At 48.8% G+C, this 18085-nt stretch overlaps 1 protein-coding gene across 6 annotated transcripts in view; it reads left to right on the top strand.

Annotated features, from left to right (window-relative positions):
* The window catches only part of BCAN (brevican), a 386222-nt gene that overhangs the window by 172278 nt on the left and 195859 nt on the right, over positions 1–18085 (top strand). For all 6 annotated transcript variants that reach the window (XM_069607163.1, XM_069607162.1, XM_069607165.1 and 3 more), the window contains exon 7: positions 15953–16357. In XM_069607163.1, the coding sequence (XP_069463264.1) occupies positions 15953–16357 (405 nt within the window). The remainder of the gene's footprint in view (positions 1–15952; positions 16358–18085) is intronic.

Genomic DNA, 18085 nt, shown 5'->3' with positions numbered 1-18085 from the left:
GGAGTAGCGAGAGAGAGCTGGGAGGAAAGGAGAAAGCGATCACTCCAGGAGAGAGGAGTGGTGAGAGGGATAGAGAGGGGAAGGTCTGTAGAGATCAGAGAATCAAGAGTGTGCCCTTGTCATGATTCCTGCCCCTCATGTCCCCAGCCTCCAAGATGTCAGGCTGGAGCCAGGCCATGATCACATACATGGCCCTCAAGGGCCTCTCCATCCCTCCAAAGACCCACTTGGAGTCAGACTTGGCGCTTGTGGCACCAGACTCACTCACTCCCATAGGATAACATTGGGGATTGGACTTGTAGTGCATTGATGGGGACAAGATGGATGCCCCCACATATTTTGGTTTCCAGAACTGCATGTACAGTCTAGTCTTTTGGGTGTGGTTCAGTCCAGAGACACCTGGGATACCCAGAGACTATTTAAGCCACGCCCAGCCTCAGAAACATGCTTTGTGTTTTCTGCACCTGCAGCGGGACACTCACTGTGTTCAGATCGGTCTCCAGTAGGCCTGCATCTTTCTTCTGCCGCTCAGCTCCTGCAAGAACAAGACCACTGTTAGGAACAGCCTTACCTTGCGGCGCTTCTGCCCATCATTCATCGCTCCTTCTGTTCTGCGGGAATCTTCGGCGGTGTCATTCCCATCCCGGCACGCCGCTTCCTAAGGAAAAGGGAAAAGAACAGAAAAAAGGCATTAGTAAGCATTCAGCAAATCTTCGCTTATTTTTAAAGACTGTACGAGCATCAAACGCTTACCTGAATCCCAGCCGGTCTGGGGGAACTATGTCTCTGGAACTTCTCATCCTTCTGCAAGAGGGAGAAGACACTCCAGGTTAGCGTGGAAACATCTAGAGGCGCCGCAGACTGCGCTTACTCACCGCATTTCTTCTTCATAACCGGCATCCATGCTGAAAACGTTGTGGCACCTAAAAGACACAGAAAAAGAACTCAGTTCAATACAGATACGAAAGGGTCGCATTGCGCATCGCGCTCTCACTCACCTTCAGTGCTACTCATCTCAGCAGCACGTCCCCATCCCCGGACGCCGGCCATCATCTAAGGAAGGAAAGGAACGAAGTTAGAGAACTGTTCAAAAGACTCATACTCACCTGTCGGACTCTTGGCAGTGAAGTAACTAGGCAGCAACGAGCCCGCATCAATCAACGCACCCCTGCGCTGAAAGCAGGACGGAGAGCACACTTTCCAAGAAAAAAGGGTGAGCTGTGGATCAAAGGGAAGGGTTGGACCCCGGGGAAGAAGGGATTCAAGCACACAGAGACAATAGGGAGTTAAACTCTACCAATCCTGTGTTTCAGGCCCAGTCTCTAGTCAAGTAGACTCCAGGGAAGGGTTCAAGGTCGTAAGAGATCAGAACAGGCTGAGTGACGTCCCCGTGGATACCAGGTGAGCGTTACAGAACACAAAGCCTCACATCAAAATCCACCTGTGTCATGGAAACGTCAGAAACTGACCAGTTATCCCACATGTTGGGGCAGCTACGTTCCGAAGTACATGCAGCCAGGCAGGAGACCAACACCCTGAGGAGAGAGCTGATAGTAGCCAAAGTACGCACTGATGATTTAAGCCAGCAACTTCTCCAGTCACAAGCAGGGCATGCACCACTGCCGGGAAGACTGCCCTCGATGCCAGCACCATCAGCCAATCCCGTTCAGATAACCCTTCCTGGGGCAGTCCCTTGGCCCCGCCCGAATGATTTATGGGGGATCCCAAGAGGTTTGCAACATTCATGAACCAGTGCCACCTGCACTTCCTTTGTAGACCAGGGGCCTTTCCGAATGACCAATCACGGGTCGCTTTTGTGCTATCCTACCTGAGTGGTAGCTCCGCGGACTGGTCTGTACCCTTTGTGGCCCAAGACGATCCTTTGCTGCATGACTTCAGGGGCTTTCAGCAGGAGATGGAAAAGCAGTTCGCCTGTCGTACTCATGGGCAGGCATTAGACAACAAACGTATGTCCCTACGCCAAGGGAATCAAGACGTATTAACATACATAGCCACGTTCAATAGACTCGTAGTTGAAGCAGAATGGCCAGTGGAGAAGAGGACCACGTTATTTCATTGGGGTTGCGGGGGGAGCTCAAGGATGTTCTTGCACAAGTAGTGAACCCCCCGAAAGACTGCTCAGAATTCATTGACCTTGTTGTTCAACTGGATCATAGGTTGCAGGACCGAAGAGCAGATCGAACCAGACCGGACCCTCGCCCTATGTATGTGCGTTCAAAAGACAATATTGCCCGCACAACGGAAGGTTCAGGAGAACCAATGCAAATCGGGGGGGGGTCAGATCCCCTTGACTAAAGCGAAAGGGATAAAAGGAGACAACAGCAGTTATGTCTGTACTGTGGAAGGTCAGGTCATTTCCTTAAAGAGTGCCCTGTGAAGCCACCGAGGAGGACGGTAGGGGCCATGGACAAGGAAGATACCATAAAGGAATCGGAAAACTCCCCACCCCGGCAAGTGTAGGGGTCCACTTGTCGAGCGAATAAAGTGAACTACAGACCTCCCATTTTGCACTATCTGTGGTCTTGATCAATCACCAACAACCATCTCGGATGCACGCAGTAAAAGCGTACATTGACAGTGGAGCCGTTGGGAATTACATCGACCTGGATCTTGCAGCAAAGATGGGGCTTCCGTTACGCCCTAAATCAACCACTGACACTGTTACCACTGTCGATGGCACGGAAATAGCTTCTAGTCCATTATCCCAATGCACTGCAGCTTTAACCCTTCTGTGCCAGGATGGACACCAAGAATCTATCGTTTTCGACCTCATTAAGGCACCACAGTTCCGGTTGATTTTGGGAATGCCATGGTTAGTAGCTCCCAATCCTCAAATCGATTGGCAATCAAAAGAATTGGCCTTTAACGAGACTTGTGCACAGACATGTTATCGCCAAGAGAAACAACCAATAGACACCAGAACCTCCATGCTTGCGACTGTGGCAATCGGCACCCTACCAAGTGAATACCAGGACTTTCAAGATGTCCTTCAGAAAGAACAGGCTAATACTCTGCCACTGCATAGACCATACGATTGCCAAATCGACCTGATACCCAGTGCACAAATCCCTTGTGGGCGAATTTACGCACTCACGGAACCAGAAAACCAGCACCTGAAGGCCTATCTTGACCAATACCTGGCCAACGGGTTAATCCGTCCCTCGAAGTGTCCAGCAGCCAGTCCTCTATTCTTCGTACCGAAAAAGGAGGGGGACTTGAGAACGTGCATCGACTATCGCGCACTGAATCAGGGTACTGTAAAAAAACTGCTACCCCCTGCCACTGATCCCTGAATTGCTTGATCAAGTCAAAGATGCCCAAATCTACACAAAACTAGACCCGAGGGGGGCACATCACCTTGTTCGCGTAAAACAGGGCGACGAATGGAAAACCGCTTTTTGCACCAAATACGGCTTGTACGAATATCAAGTAATGCCCTTTGGCCTTTGCAACGCGCCTGCAGCATTTCAATACTTCATGAACGATGTCCTACGGGAATTGATTGATGTCTGTGCTCTAGTGTACATCGACGATATTCTAGTATATTCCGCATCAAAGCAGGACAATGTTAAACATGTCCGATCCGTATTGGAGAAACTCTGTCAACACCAGCTCTACGCCAAGCTCGAAAAGTGCTCATTCCATGTCTCCGAGGTGGAATTCCTGGGCTTTATTCTCAGCCCGAATGGATGTACACAAGGTAGATTCTATCCTGAACTGGCCATCCCAAAATTCATTCAAGGGGGTTCAAAGTATGCTGGGTTTTGCAAACTTCTGCCGCCGGTTCATCTCAGGATTTTCGAAAATCGTGCATCTCATCACGTCATTGCTAAGGAAAAGCAACAAAGAGTTCCAGTGGACAACAGAAGCTGAGGAAGCTTTCCAGGAACTCAAATCAAGATTCACATCTGCCCCAATTTTACGCCACCCTCGCCCTGATCTCCCATACCTGGTGGAAACGGACACCTCAAGCATGACTATGGGAGCCGTCCTCTCACAAAAGGACCCCAAAACGGGCCAGTTACACCCTGTTGCCTTCTGGTCACGTAAATTCACACCCCCTGAACTCAATTACGCTATCACAGACAAAGAACTCCTGGCCATTAAGTCAGCCTTTACGGCATGGCACCACTACCTCTTGGGCGCCGGACACACAATCACCGTAATAACTGACCACCGGAACCTCCAGTACCTAAAAACGGCAAAGGCCCAATCCTCACGACAACTACATTGGGCTCTTTATTTTACTGAATATGACTACGTGATTACATTTCGACCAGGGGTGAAAAACGGGAAGGCCGATGCCCTTTCCCATATGGGGGTGGAAGAGCAAGGGTATCAGACCCCTGACCCAATAGCAATCATTCCGAGTGACAAGCTCCTAGGAATCACAGCAACCATAACTCAGAAAGAATTACATGAAGAAATCCAAAACCTGATGAGTCCGGAGCAATTACAAGCATGGAGTGCACAAGGAGAACATTACATGATAAAAGATCAGTTGCCCTACTTCAGGAATCGTTTATTCTTACCAAACCAAAAACTACGAGAACAAGTCATGTCTGGTTATCATGATTCCTTGATCGAGAGCCACCCCGGAATCGCTAAAACCCTACCAAGGTAAAACTAAATTATTGGTGGCCCACGTGGCGTAAAGACATTATCCAATTCATCCTATCTTGTGGAGTGTGTGCTCAAAACAAGTCATCCAAGCAGAAACCGGCTGGGCCATTACAACCACTTGAAATCCCACCAGCACCCTGGCACACGTTGTCCCTCGATGTTATTACTGACTTACCAGCCATTTAAGGGTTTAACACTATTCTTGTGGTCGTGGACTTATTTTCAAAAATGGCACATTTCATTCCTCTTAAGGGGCTCCCAAATGCTTCCACTCTGGCAAAGGTATTTCTTGAAGGCATCGTACGGCTCCATGGGCTTCCTTCAGTTTTGGTCTCAGACCGAGGTACTCAATTCGTATCTAACTTCTGGAGAAAATGCTGCTCTATGGCCCAGATCGACATCCGGCTATCCACCAGTCACCATCCCCAAACAGATGGTCAAACTGAGAGGACAAATCAGACGCTCGAGCAGTATCTGCGTTGCATGTTACACCAAGCTGAAGGAAGCTGGTTTGACCTATTATGGATAGCTGAATATGCTTATAATAATTCCCTACACACCAGCACTGGGCAGACACCCTTTTATACCATGTATGGCAGGCACTTCTGAGTTGGACGTTCCTACAAACCTGGAAATGCCAGCAGTAAAAACCTTGCACACGACCATTTCTCAAACCTTTAAAAGGGCAGCTGAACACCTACTTCAAGCTCAGAATCGCCAAAAGAAGTTTGCTGATCAACACTGAGCAAAGGCCCCCAACTACCAAGTGGGAGACAAAGTCTGGCTGGCATCTAAACATGTGTCCATTAAAGAAACCCGAACTTTCCGTCCAAGATACCTGGGTTCATTCACCGTCACCTCTGTGATAAATCCTGTGGCGGTCCGACTAGCTTTGCCGTCAAACATGCAGATTCATCCTGTGTTCCACGTGTCTCTCCTTAAACCTGTTCAACCTGGGACCCGGGTAGCAACGCCAACGCAGCCAGTAGTAGTCACCGGGGAGCCAGAATTCGAAGTCAAGGACACCCTGGATTCAAAGTACGTCAGATCCAAATTATACTACTTAGTAGACTGGAAGGGGTATGGTCCACAAGACAGGACATGGGAGCGTTGTGAGTACATCCATGCACCTCGCTTGCTTAGATGATTTCATCAAAACCATCCAAACAAACCAGGACCACACAGAAGAGCCACCTTGAGAGGGGCCTTGAGGGGGAGTGCTGTCATGATTCCTGCCCCTCATGTCCCCAGCCCTCCAAGATGTCAGGCTGGAGCCAGGCCACAATCACTTACATGGCCCTCAAGGGCCTCTCCATCCCTCCAAAGACCCACTTGGAGTCAGACTTGGCGCTTGTGGCACCAGTCTCACTCACTCCCATAGGATAACATTGGGGATTGGACTTGTAGTGCATTGATGGGGACAAGATGGATGCCCCCACATATTTCGGTTCTCAGAACTGCATGTGCAGTCCAGTCTTTTGGGTGTGGTTCAGGCCAGAGACACCTGGGATACCCAGAGACTATTTAAGCCACGCAAAGGCCGAGAAACATGCTTTGTGTTTTCTGCACCTGCAGCGTGACACTCACCGTGTTCGGATCGGTCTCCAGTAGGCCTGCATCTTTCTTCTGCGCTCAGCTCCTGCAAGAACAAGAACAACGTTAGGAACAGCCTTACCTTGTGGTGCTTCTGTCCATCATTCATCGCTCCTTCTGTTCTGCGGGCATCTTCGGCGGTGTCATTCAAAGACTGATAAGAGGAAGAGAGCAACCAGAATGAAGATTACTCAGCTAGGCCAAAGTGATCAGTCTAGCTGTTGGAGGAATACGATTGGCTCTAGACAGCTCCCTTCACTACCGCTGGAGTTCAAAGATGAAGCTGTGCAGAACTGGAGAGAGACCCAACCGGCTAGTGATTGCAGGGGGACCCGAGCTGTCAGGTGGAGATATGAGAGAAGAAGGGACACAAGACTGAGCTGCCTGCTGACATGAGCCACGGGGCAGGGGAAGCTCTGCTGCATATGCCAGAGTGGGTAGAATATCAGCGAGTGTTGGAGACGCTGACGCTTACTGAAGCATGACCGATGCGAAGAGGAAAACACGCAGAGGTCACCAAAGCCACCCAATAATACCAGTGAAACCAAGATAGCAAAAAGGGGATACCTTGGTGAATCACGGCATGGACTGTAGAAAAACCCAGAAGGGGGTAATCTGTTCTGGGGCAGTGAACAAGGGACCTCGGGCATTGTGAAAATTAATAGGACAAAGGAGATTTTGGGAAAGCCAAGCATTTTGCCAATCTGGGACCCACATCAATAATCACATATGGTGAGAAGAATTCTCAAGGAACACTCAAAACCTTTGAGAGGTTGTCCTGGCAGCGATAGTGAAGAGTGTAATTAAGACCTGGCAGGAGAGTATACCAGGCGTTGTGAGAGTCTGGGATCAACACTGATAAGTATAATTGTTGAAGTATACTATCTCAAGGAAGAATCATACCCTTAGAGATATTGTCCTGGCAGGGGAGTATACCAAGATGTATGAGAGAGTGGAATAGGCATTGGAGAAATGTGTCAGGAGAGTATACCATGTGTTTTTGAAAATTGAGAGAAACCTGGCAGAAGAATGTAGCAGCTGCTTTGCGAGTCTGGGAACCACACCCAAATTGTTTCAAGAAACTATGTGAGAGAACCTGACAGGAGAGTATACAAAGTGTTTTGTGAGTAAGAGAATCCGAAGGAAGAACTGCGTTTGTGGTATTTTGAAAAGAGAGAATCCCAATGAAGATTCATGCCCTTTTTCAGCTGCATTAAATGTGGAAAAGACCTGGGGAAGGGAGTCATTTCCATGGAGTGAGTTGCAACACCAAGAGGAGGGGGTTGTCCTCTTCGGCTACAAAGAACTTGGTTATTATTTTGAACTTTTGTTTTGCTGGAGAAATAACTGGGGAAAGGAGTCATTCCCTAGAAATGTGAACATTGTCCGCTTGGAGCCTTTGTTGGATTTATACTTTTTTGTTGAACTTGAAAATGTGTTCACTTTTCAGGCCAAAGACAATAACCTTAACTTCTTACACTTCCTTTTAGTATGAGAAGAATAGGATAGGATTTCGGGCACAGGGCAGTTTTGCTTTAGACCTCTTGACAAAGGACAGGCCCTTAGTTTTTGTTTGAAGCAGGTAAATACCTCCTAGATTAGAATTCCAACCCCTTTATTATTTAAATAAAGGTTTGTAGCAATCATCGTGAGCCCTCTATTTCTGCGTCTCATTCCTGGTTCCTCAGAAATAATACAGGAACAGTTGTAAGGTTGTGGACCCTGGAAATGCTGAATGGGCAGTTTGGTTACATGCTATTAGAATGTTTAAAGTTCACATTATTGCCAGATTTCTTCGGAACTATAGTTGTGTGTTCACTTTATGTACAAATGAGTACGGGGTCCTGGGGATGATGCTGGGGCAGGGAAAAATTCAAGTAAAAAGGACAACATAGAAGGTTTGCCTGGTCTATGACGTGAAAGGCGGCTGCATTGTGGTTTAAAATGAGTACCAGCCAAATCTTTTTAACACAAGCTCCAATAACATAGTTAGAGATTGCTAGGAGGATTGCTTGTATTCTGCACTCTGAGTGGAAGCTACGATTGTAGAAGGGAAGATGGAGCTGGGCAAAAACTATTTTTTCCAACTATGGTAGGAAGGCCTTAATGGTTTTTGCAGATGATGTGTTGAAATTAGCTTTTGTGAGCAGTGCCATGACAAAGGCATCATTGGGGGCAACTGAAACGATTTGCAATGATGTTCTTGATGGTGGTTAAGTATTCAGTGTATGGGACAAAGTGTAGATCTCAAGCTGATTTTCACTTTAAGTGTTTGTGTCTAGCACATTGTCAGCCAAGGGCTGATCAAGGAAGTTGTAGGTCACATTGTTTCATTGCAGACCTAGGAAATGTGTGCTTAAGGAGCTCTGAAGTAACTGTGCACAAATCATGTTTCCTGTAAATGCCATGTTTATGCTTAATTGAGTATGAAAGAAAATGCTTGCACATCCATTTGCCATTTTGAACTTTACATTGAATAGATATTTGGAATACACTTTTTTTTTTTTTTTTTTCTCACAGTTCAAGGTGTTTATTGAACTTCAAAAAGGGTTTGAAAAACACCTTTCTAATCCTAAATCTAAAGATGAGGAAGCTACGACCATCAAGTAATAATAACGCAGTCCTAGTGGTGTCTGGTCAAAATAAAAGGGCCTATACAAATAAACGTATTGTCAATCCTTTTTTTTTTTTTTTTTTTTTTTTTTTTTATTGTTTATTACATTTAAGTCAAACAAACCAACAGCAGGGCCTTGAATTGGCCGCATACAACCCCTTTTGAACTCCCCACCCGCCCCGCACCTCCCCCCCCTCCCTCCCTCCCAACCTGCAAGACCATTTCGCACTGCACCGCAAGGTCCTTTCCGCTTTATTCTACAGTGATCGTACTTTCACTCGATGAGTCCACCGTCTTAGGGCTGAATAGCGTCACCGTGAGCTCCACCCATTGGAGTAGGTCGACAGAGGTGTCCAGTCTTTGCTGGCTTTGGGCGTTCTTCCAGGCCCCTGTTTCGGCCTGTGTCCATCTCCGGAGGTCTTCCCACCATGTTACTAAACACAGGGCCTGGGGGCGTTTCCAACACATGGCGATGCGTCGCTTTGCAAGAATGTACATTAGGTCTTTTAGCTTATTCAGTGGCTTGTTCTTCCGGTTCCTGGGGTATCTTCCCAGAATGCATGCTGTGGGCGTATGAACCTCCAGGGTGACGTCAGCCTCAGCCACTTTGGTTTTGATTAGTGTCCAGAAGGTTTGTATTGCGGGGCACCCCCAGAACATGTGGGTCATATCTGCGTGGGGTTCGTTACACTTGGGGCATCCCCTGCTGTTGGCTTCGTTGAATCTGGAAATGATAGCCGGGGTGAGGTATGCTCTGTTTGTTATGTAAAACTGTATAAGCTGAAATCTGGCGTTTCTAGATACCTTTTTGTGGTATCTTGTAATGGATTCCCACTCAGCTTCTTCAAATTGCTGTCCAAGTTCCATTTCCCACTTTGCCTTGCACTTGAGGCTGTGCTGGGTAGTACCGTCTAGCAACGTTTCGTAAACCCTGGAGGTCTCGTGGCCCCCTTCCGCCGCCGCCAACAGGCTCTCGATCCTTTCATGTCCTGTGTCCAAGTTTTCTACAGATGGCCAGCGGGCAGCAACCCTCTTCGCTACAGCATTGTACAGAAGGAATTGACCCGTGTGTAATCCAGAGATTTCCTGCAGTTCAGCAAATGTCAGGATGCCCTGGTCATCCACTAGGTCCCCCAGGGTGGCAACGCCGCACAGCTCCCATGTGTCTCTTATTATTTTCCGACTCCCTGGTCTGTTCACCATGAGTGCAGCTATCGGGATCTGTGGGGAGTAGGGGTCTTTGAGGCTCATGGATTTACTGGCTCTTTTCCAAATCTGAGTTCCAAGTTGGACTAAGTATGGGTATTGGTGTTTTTGGCATGGCTCGACCCACAGCAGGTCTCTCAGTAGCGATTGGGCGATGCTTGGCTGGAGCAGGCGGGTGTCTGTAGAAGCGCCATCCGCCATCCACTGGATCACATGTTTTAGCTGTCCGGCCAAATAGTAAAGTTCAAAGTTGGGGACCCTCAGGCCTCCCTTGTCATAAGGTCTTTGCATCGTGCCCAGGGCCACTCTGTGCCTTCCTTCCTGCCACAGGAATTTTCTGCAGAGCTTATGTAGGTCGTTAAAGAATTGATGTGGGATGTTGTATGGCACGTTGGTAAGATGGTAAAGAAGCCTAGGTAATGCTACCATCTTGAGCAGCCCCACCCTGCCAGCCACCGAAAGCGGCAGCCTGCCCCAAAAGTTCATTGATTTCGCTAGGCCTTCCTTTGCCCTGACTGTGTTAAGGATGTGTTCCGTCTTAGGGTCTCTGTGGATCACAATGCCCAGGTATTTAAAGGAGGTGGGTTCCCATTTCAATTCTAGTGTAGGGAGCTTGTCGGCTGCAAGCTCGCTCAAGGCCGCCAGGGGGAACAAGCAGGATTTGCTACGGTTGATGTGGATGCCAGTGACTCTGTGAAACCCCTCCAGGGTCTCTAGAATGTAGGGCAGTGTGTGTTCGTGTGTTCAGGGTTCCTCAGATAGAGGAGCATATCATCTGCGTACATGGAGAGCAAATGGGATACACCGTCTATCTCGATGCCTACGTCTCCATATTCCTGTCTGATTTATGCTGCTATGGGTTCGATGGCGAGGATGTATAGCATGGGGGACAGGGGGCAACCTTGTCTAGTACCTCGGGATAACCTCCATTTGTCCGAATAAGTTTTGTTGGTGCGCACTCTGGCCTCTGGGTTAGTGTAAATGAGTGTAACCCATTTAATAAAGCTAGGCCCCATCCCCATTTTGGACAAGGTAGCTAGGAGCCACCTCCAGCGAACCGAGTCGAACGCTTTTGAGGCGTCCAGAGACGCTACTGCGCATTTCTCTCGTCTACCCTCGGTACTGTAAATGACATGATGTAGTTTGCGCAGGTTTTCCGTGATGGTTCTGCCCGGCACGTACCCTGTCTGGTCCTGGTGGATCAGGGTCGGGATGGCCCTGCGCAACCTCATGGCCAATATTGCCGTCAGAATCTTGCTGTCCACATTTAATAGGGACAAGGGCCTGTATGACCCACAGTCTGTGGCATCCTTGTTGGGCTTTAGCAGTGGGATGATGGTTGCTTCTCTCATGGTGTCCGGGAGGTAGCCTAATTCATACGCCTCATTGAACACCTGGGACATTAACGGGGCCAGTGTATCTACGTAGGTCTTATAGAACTCTCCTGGGAGTCCGTCTGGTCCCGGTGCTTTCCCGGAGGGCAGCGATCTGATGGCAGTCGCTACCTCCTCAGGGGTGACAGGGCCTTCCAGGGACTCTGCCATTTGTTCCTCGAGGTGTGGTAGCCTAATGATGTCTAACACATCCTCTATTGCCATGTCAGTGGGGGGTGAGGGGTCAGTGTATAGCTTCTGGTAGTATTCTGCAAAAGTGCGGTTGATATCCATTTGTGAGTATGTTTCTAGCCGTGCTGCATCCCGGATTTGGCAGATGGGTTGTCTAGGGGCCTCTCGTTTATATAGCCACGCTAGCAACTTCCCAGGTTTGTCGCCTAGGGCATGGCTTCTTTCAATGTGCTTGGCATAGCTGAGCCTCCCGAGCGCCTCCCAGTGCAGCAGGCAGGCCTGCTTTAGTTCAACTGCTCTGCATATTTGGGCAGGGTCCGATGAGGCTGCAGCCTCTAGGTGTTGTAGCTCGTCTTCTGCACGCGTCAGTTGGGAAGTGATGGATTTTTGGGCGCCCCCTGCGGCGGCTATCATGTCCCCCCTTATCACTACTTTGTATGCCTCCCAGGCAGTGTTGATATGCTGGACACTGTCTATATTTATTTGCCAGTAGGCGGATGTGCATTGCCCTATCTGTTCACAGAATGCCTTGTCTAGTAACGCTTCACTCCGGAGCCTCCATGTGGGTATAGGGGGTCTGGGCGCAGTTAGGGACCATGTGGTCATCAGAGGGGAGTGGTCCGACAGCACTCTAGCCAGGTATTGAGTGTCTTCAAACGCGTCTAGGTGTTCATCGCTAACCAGTATGCTATCTATTCTAGTGTGTACTGCATGTGGTAGTGAATAAAAGGAGTAGGCTCTACCCTCAGGGTGCTGTGCTCTCCAGAGGTCGCATAGGGCATATTGTTGTGTAAGGGCCTTTAATATTTTTGCGGGCGGGGAGGGCTGAGAATGTTTACCGTCTGATCTATCCATGCGTGGCTCTAAAGTAAAATTGTGATCCCCCCCCATATGACCGTGCCATTTCGGCTTGGGCTCAATCGGGTATACAATGATCTAAAGAAGACCGTGGCGTCGTGGTTGGGGGCATAAGTGTTGACCAAGCATAGTTCCTTGCCTTCTATAGTGCAACGTATCTGGACCATTCTACCTTCATCGTCGATGTTAGTGTGCGTCACCTTGATGGGCATGTTAGGGGCTATCCATATTAGCACCCCCCTGGCGTAGCTGGAGTACTTGGTGCCTATTAGGGTCCCCCTCCACACCCCGGCCAGCGCTGCTAATTTCTGTGCGTTCAGGTGGGTCTCTTGTAATAAGGCAATGCCTATCTTGTGGCGTTTAAGGAAGGTGTAGACTCTGTGTTGCTTAATATAACTGTTCAACCCTCTAACATTCCATGTCATTACTCTAATCGCATTAGCCATGAATGTGGTGTGGGTGAGAGTACCTGGGTGGGCTGCCAGGCGGCGTCTGGCTCTTGGTTCGGCGGCCTATCATGTGGCGAGTGAATCTGATCAGTTCCATTGACATCTTTGGGTGTTTTAGTGGTTTGCGGTGTGTTTGTTGGTCTTGAACTTCTTTGTCCCCATAAACATTAACTGTTAACTGAACTTGTAACATAACTCGTCTAGCGGGGTATCCCCCGTTCTGACATTCCCGTTTCTGCCCCATGGACCTAAGTCCCTAGGTGCCCTACGGGCGGGTAATTACCCAAAAAAAGAGATAGTTCTAGGGCGGGTGTGGCTTCACCTCCTGATTGTAACGAGTGTGAAGTACTTCCGTGGTCAGTGTGGCTCCGGTTGCATCTGGGTTGCCGCTCTTTATCTAGTAGTTCTGAGTATGTGGTAGATGTTGCCTGGGGATAGTATGAGCGGTCTCATGGGACGGGCGGTTTAGGCTTGTGCTGTTTCGGTTCCCAGTCTGGGATCTGTGCTCTGTCCATCCATTCAGTCGCTTCAGCGGGAGTATCGAATAAATGGGCCTTGTTGTTGTGAAGGACCTTTAATCTGGCTGGATATAGGAGCATGTATCGCAATCCTGCCTTTTTTAGTCTGGCTTTGGTGTGGTTGAACATAGCCCTGCTTCTCTGGACCTGTAGGGTGTAGTCGGGGTAAATGGTGACCTTGGCGGAGTCTCTCTGTATGGAACCGCCCAGCCTGGAGAAGGCCAGGATTGCTTCCCTGTCTTTATAATTCAGTACTTTGGCTATTATAGGCCTAGGCGGATTTCCAGGTGGCGGCCGTCTGGCCAGGGATCGGTGGGCTCTCTCAATAGTAAAGCCTTGAGACAGCTTCCCCGCGCCAATCTCGTGTATAAGTAGGTCTTCGACGTAGTTCGTGGGGTCATTGCCTTCGATTCCCTCGGGTAGGCCGATGATTCTGATGTTACTCCTGCGGGCTCTTCCCTCTGCCTCCTCGGCTCTATCTTCGAGGTTCTTTACCTTCTGTACTAGGACGTCCACTTCCTTTGAGAGCTTAGCTTTGGACTCACAGTGTTCCTTCATTTGGGTTTCTAGGGTGTCTGTTCTGTTGGCAATGGATCGCACATCTTGACGTAGCAGATTCAAGTCTATGGCCACAGCGTCTATCTTATTTTCCATGGTATTCTGGAGTGACATGATGGCCTCCAGAAGTTGCGAATTCGATGGTTCAGGCGCTTCTGCATTTGGTGCGTTATTGCTGGCGTGGGTGGCGTCCGGGCCGGGTGCCCCAGAGGCGGCAAAGGATTCCATAGTGGTCTGTCTATGTTTGCCTCTGGCGTTTTTAGCCGACATGGTTTACGTGGTGTGGCGGCCTGCCGTGTGCTCTGTTGGCCCTGGGTGGTAATCAGGGTGGTCTGTCTCTTGGGAGCGCAGCGCTGCGTTATATGTCCGAGTGTATTGCCCTCTATCCTTAAGGGCTGCTGCAGGGGGTAGGGGTGATCCGAGGCAACGCCGGGGCGTTAGGGCGCTTGTAGCGCGGAGGCCTTTGCAGGCTGGCTTAAGAAGCCGTTCATGGGTTAATGAGTCCGGGGGAAACGCCCCCCCCGATGCCTAGTTCAGCTGGTGTCTCATCTGGGGTATGGTGTGTCGCGGTGTCTTATCCTCCGCTACAGCCAGGGCGCCCCAGGTTCGGCGCCCCGGGGGTTCACAATCATTTTCGTTTCGCTGGTCGCTCCGCTCCGGTCACTGGGGGAGCCCCCACCCTGTGTAGGCCACTGTTTACTCTGGGGCCCACCACGCTGGTCCCTGTTGGCGTCCCACACCAGCGCACCGCTCCGCCTCCTGGTGCCAGGCCCTGCGGGTCCGGGGGCCGTGAGGGGCAGGGCCCTCGGTTTTGGAAGCTGGGGGGATAGAGATCTCTGCTCCCCCCCACCGACTCCTTACCGCCCTTCTTCGGTCGCTGTTTTCTCCCTGTCTCCTCCCGCTGTCGGCCAGGGACCACGTTGTGTGGCCGCGGCGCTCAGCGGGTCGCCCAGTGGCGGGGCGTCCCAGCCAGCGCAAGCGGCTCTTCCCACCTCCGGGCCTCGCGGTCGCTCCGAAATGCCTCCCGGAGCCCCGTCCCGGGGTGCTGGGCGATCGGGGGAGCGCCGGGCTGGGTCCACGCATCTCCCTCCGTTCTGCCGACCGGGTACACCGGGGCGCCGGCCCGCCTCCTCAGCACGCCAGTGCCGATCGCTGGACACCCGCTCCCCGCGGCAAAGGCCGGGCTCCCTGGGTCTGGCTCGATTCAGGCCGCTGGTTTCCACAGAGCGGCGGACATCTATGCGGCCGCCATTTGCCGGCGTCGGCGTCTCTCCCCTCTCATGCGTCGCAGTGTCGGAATGAGGGTACGGAGCCGCTCCAAGCCGCAGCTACCAGTTCCTCAGGCATTCACGGTCCGATGAGACTATTTTCAAGCGTTTTTGCAATCTTTGTCTTAAGTTGGCGGCGGATCGTTGGGCGTATTACACGGAGCTTCTCCAAGGTACGGCTTTCTCACATGGCGGTTGGCCACGCCCCATATTTGGAATACACTTATGTTCTACTGCCTCAGCAGCACATGACTATAACAATTAATTAACCCGGGGCACTGTCGCTATGGGCTTCAGTGGGGTTTAGGTGAGCCCAAATACTGTCAGCTACCCAGAACATCACATCCTAGGTGGGACACTCAGTCCCTGCAAGTGTGCATGCTTTGCATGAATCTTGTGTGGTATGTTAGGACTCCCTTTCTGGAGATCTTGAATTGTTTTAAGTCAGATTGAAATATTGTGGGTGACACTGGTCCTTCATAGAAAAGTAATTTTGAAGTAAATAAGGATTTAAAGGTAAATGGAAAGGGAGTGTAAAGTTAATTATTTTGTATATGGGGCAGCATTAGATTTGTGAGGGGCATTCTTATATGCCAAATGTCTTCTTCAAATAGTTCTCAGTTAGATGTTGGAAGTGTTTGGAGTACTCGAGTATTTAATGCTCTACTTTATTTTTCAGAAATGATGTACTCTTACACAGAGTCTCCTCAAGAATACACAGTCACCCAAGCTGACAGAGTTGTCAAGGAGATTATAACTGTGACAGAAAAGATGCAGGAGTTGAAACCTCCGGAGCAAGAAGCAGAGAACGAGGCACGAGGCGCAGTGCACTTGGTTCCTGTTCATGAGAACATCAAGAGCACCAAGCATGAGAGTCAACACGGAGCCAAAGAGGGAAGCACAGACATCTCTGACATCGATCTCCTAGAACCTGAAACGTCTATCACCACTCCTGGTCCCTCAAAACTACCCGACTCTGAGTCAGGGCCAAAGGAGAATGACAATCAAGAACACCTTATTAACCAAGAGGAGGACGTTAAATCAGCATATGATGCAGGATTGGGTCAAGGAAGGTCCAGAGAGGGTAGGTGAAAAATAGTTGGTCTAAACCTTGTTTCTAATCCCTATTGATGCAGGTCTTCATCATTTCGCTTGTTTAGAGTATTCTGTTTTTTTAAATAACTTATTGCACAGCAAAAGATTTCATGGTGCATATTTTGTGCATATCATTCTAAGTTTCTTACTGTTTTTTGGTAGAAATACATCAATTCCGTGCCACTGTTGACCATAGTGACACTTCTGCACAGTAAATAATATATGTTTTTTGCATAATTTCCAGCAGTGTGACTTCTAAACATCCACAGTGCTGTTCCCACTGTCATTGCCAGAGAGCATTTAAGTTCACCACAATAGGAAAATTCTTAACTTATGATCCAACGATTATTCAGTGTTTCTCCTGGGCAGATTGCCATGCTTGCTGACCAGCATTGTGCTGTGCATTATAACTTTGCTAGAGACATACACATGAAACATTATGTTTGAACAGTAAAAGGAGGAAACCAGCAATATATTTGGAAAGTGAAACTCAAGAGTTTGACACAATACAGTTATCATCTTTTCCCTCACTACATGCACACAGAAGTGATGTCATGAGTGATGTCACTGGTGATTTCATGAACAGTGCATGCAACATTGGTAACCATAGGTGTTGAATTTCAGTTCTTATTAGGTTTCCATTGTAACCATAGTACACAGAAGTGGGTGGAGATGTCAGCACCCTAGGCCTTGCTACAGCCAGGTATTTTGCTAATCTGTGTCACAAACTTCATCATACACTGCTTGAGAGTGCCTTACCTCCACCCCAAAGGTGGTTGAAAGACCCACCTGGGGCTGTGACAGGTTTTGTGGCAGAGAATAGTGTTCTACCCAATTCAAGGCTCTGGAGAGTGTTGGATCTCTGTGCTTAGAGAAGCTACTTCCTTCAGAGCACCTGACAGGTTTCGCTTGGACAGCAAAATTGTCATGGGTCCATCCACCTCTAGAATCTGGGAGCCAATTATCATCACGCTTGTGTATGATTACAATTAGATTACAATTAGATGTTATCGATATCTTCTCTGCACAGTTTTATCATTAAAACAACAACTATTTATTTGTATTTGTATTTATTTGTATTTATTCATTTGTAAAGTGATTTCGCTAAAGCGCAATGCAACAATAAAACAGTTCAATATGATTGAAAACCAATGCAAAAACCCCAAAACTGTGAAAGTTATAGATATGAGGAGTGCAAATTACTTTTAAAAGTAGAACGGAAAATGGAAAAAGTGGGAGAAGATCAGATGGTTAGAGATAAGGAGTTCCAGTATTTGGGAGCCAGTAAGGAAAAATAATGGAAACGTGATTGCATACAAAGGGGCTTAGGAACAGTTAAGTGAAAGAGAGACTTAGAGCATGGTGATCAAGCAGGAACAGAGTGAAACAAGAGGAGAAAGATAAAAAGGGGCAAGACCATTGATGCATTTAGATACAATGCATAAGAAATAGAAAGAGGAGCCAGAAATTTAAGGGGAGCCAAGAAATAAATTGAAGAGGAGCAGTGAAAGAAATGCGAGCCTATGAAAGAAAAGGAGTACAGAAAGAAGAATTGAAAATAGAGTGTAAGGGAGCAACTCAGTATGCAGGAAGGCTAATCAGAAGAGTGGAGCAGGAGTGTTGCGATAGAGGAAGGTGAAAAGGAGAAAATTAAATAGTAGGGGGCAAAGGGTAGAGATATTGGAAGAGCGAAAGAATGGCATGTTGGCTTTAGCGG

Source organism: Ambystoma mexicanum, chromosome 1p (assembly GCF_040938575.1).
Source record: "Ambystoma mexicanum isolate Mex_15411 chromosome 1p, UKY_AmexF1_1, whole genome shotgun sequence".
Classification (NCBI taxonomy): Eukaryota; Metazoa; Chordata; class Amphibia; order Caudata; family Ambystomatidae; genus Ambystoma; species Ambystoma mexicanum.
Note: the sequence above shows the minus strand (reverse complement) of the source record. Positions and strands in the feature narration are given on the sequence as shown.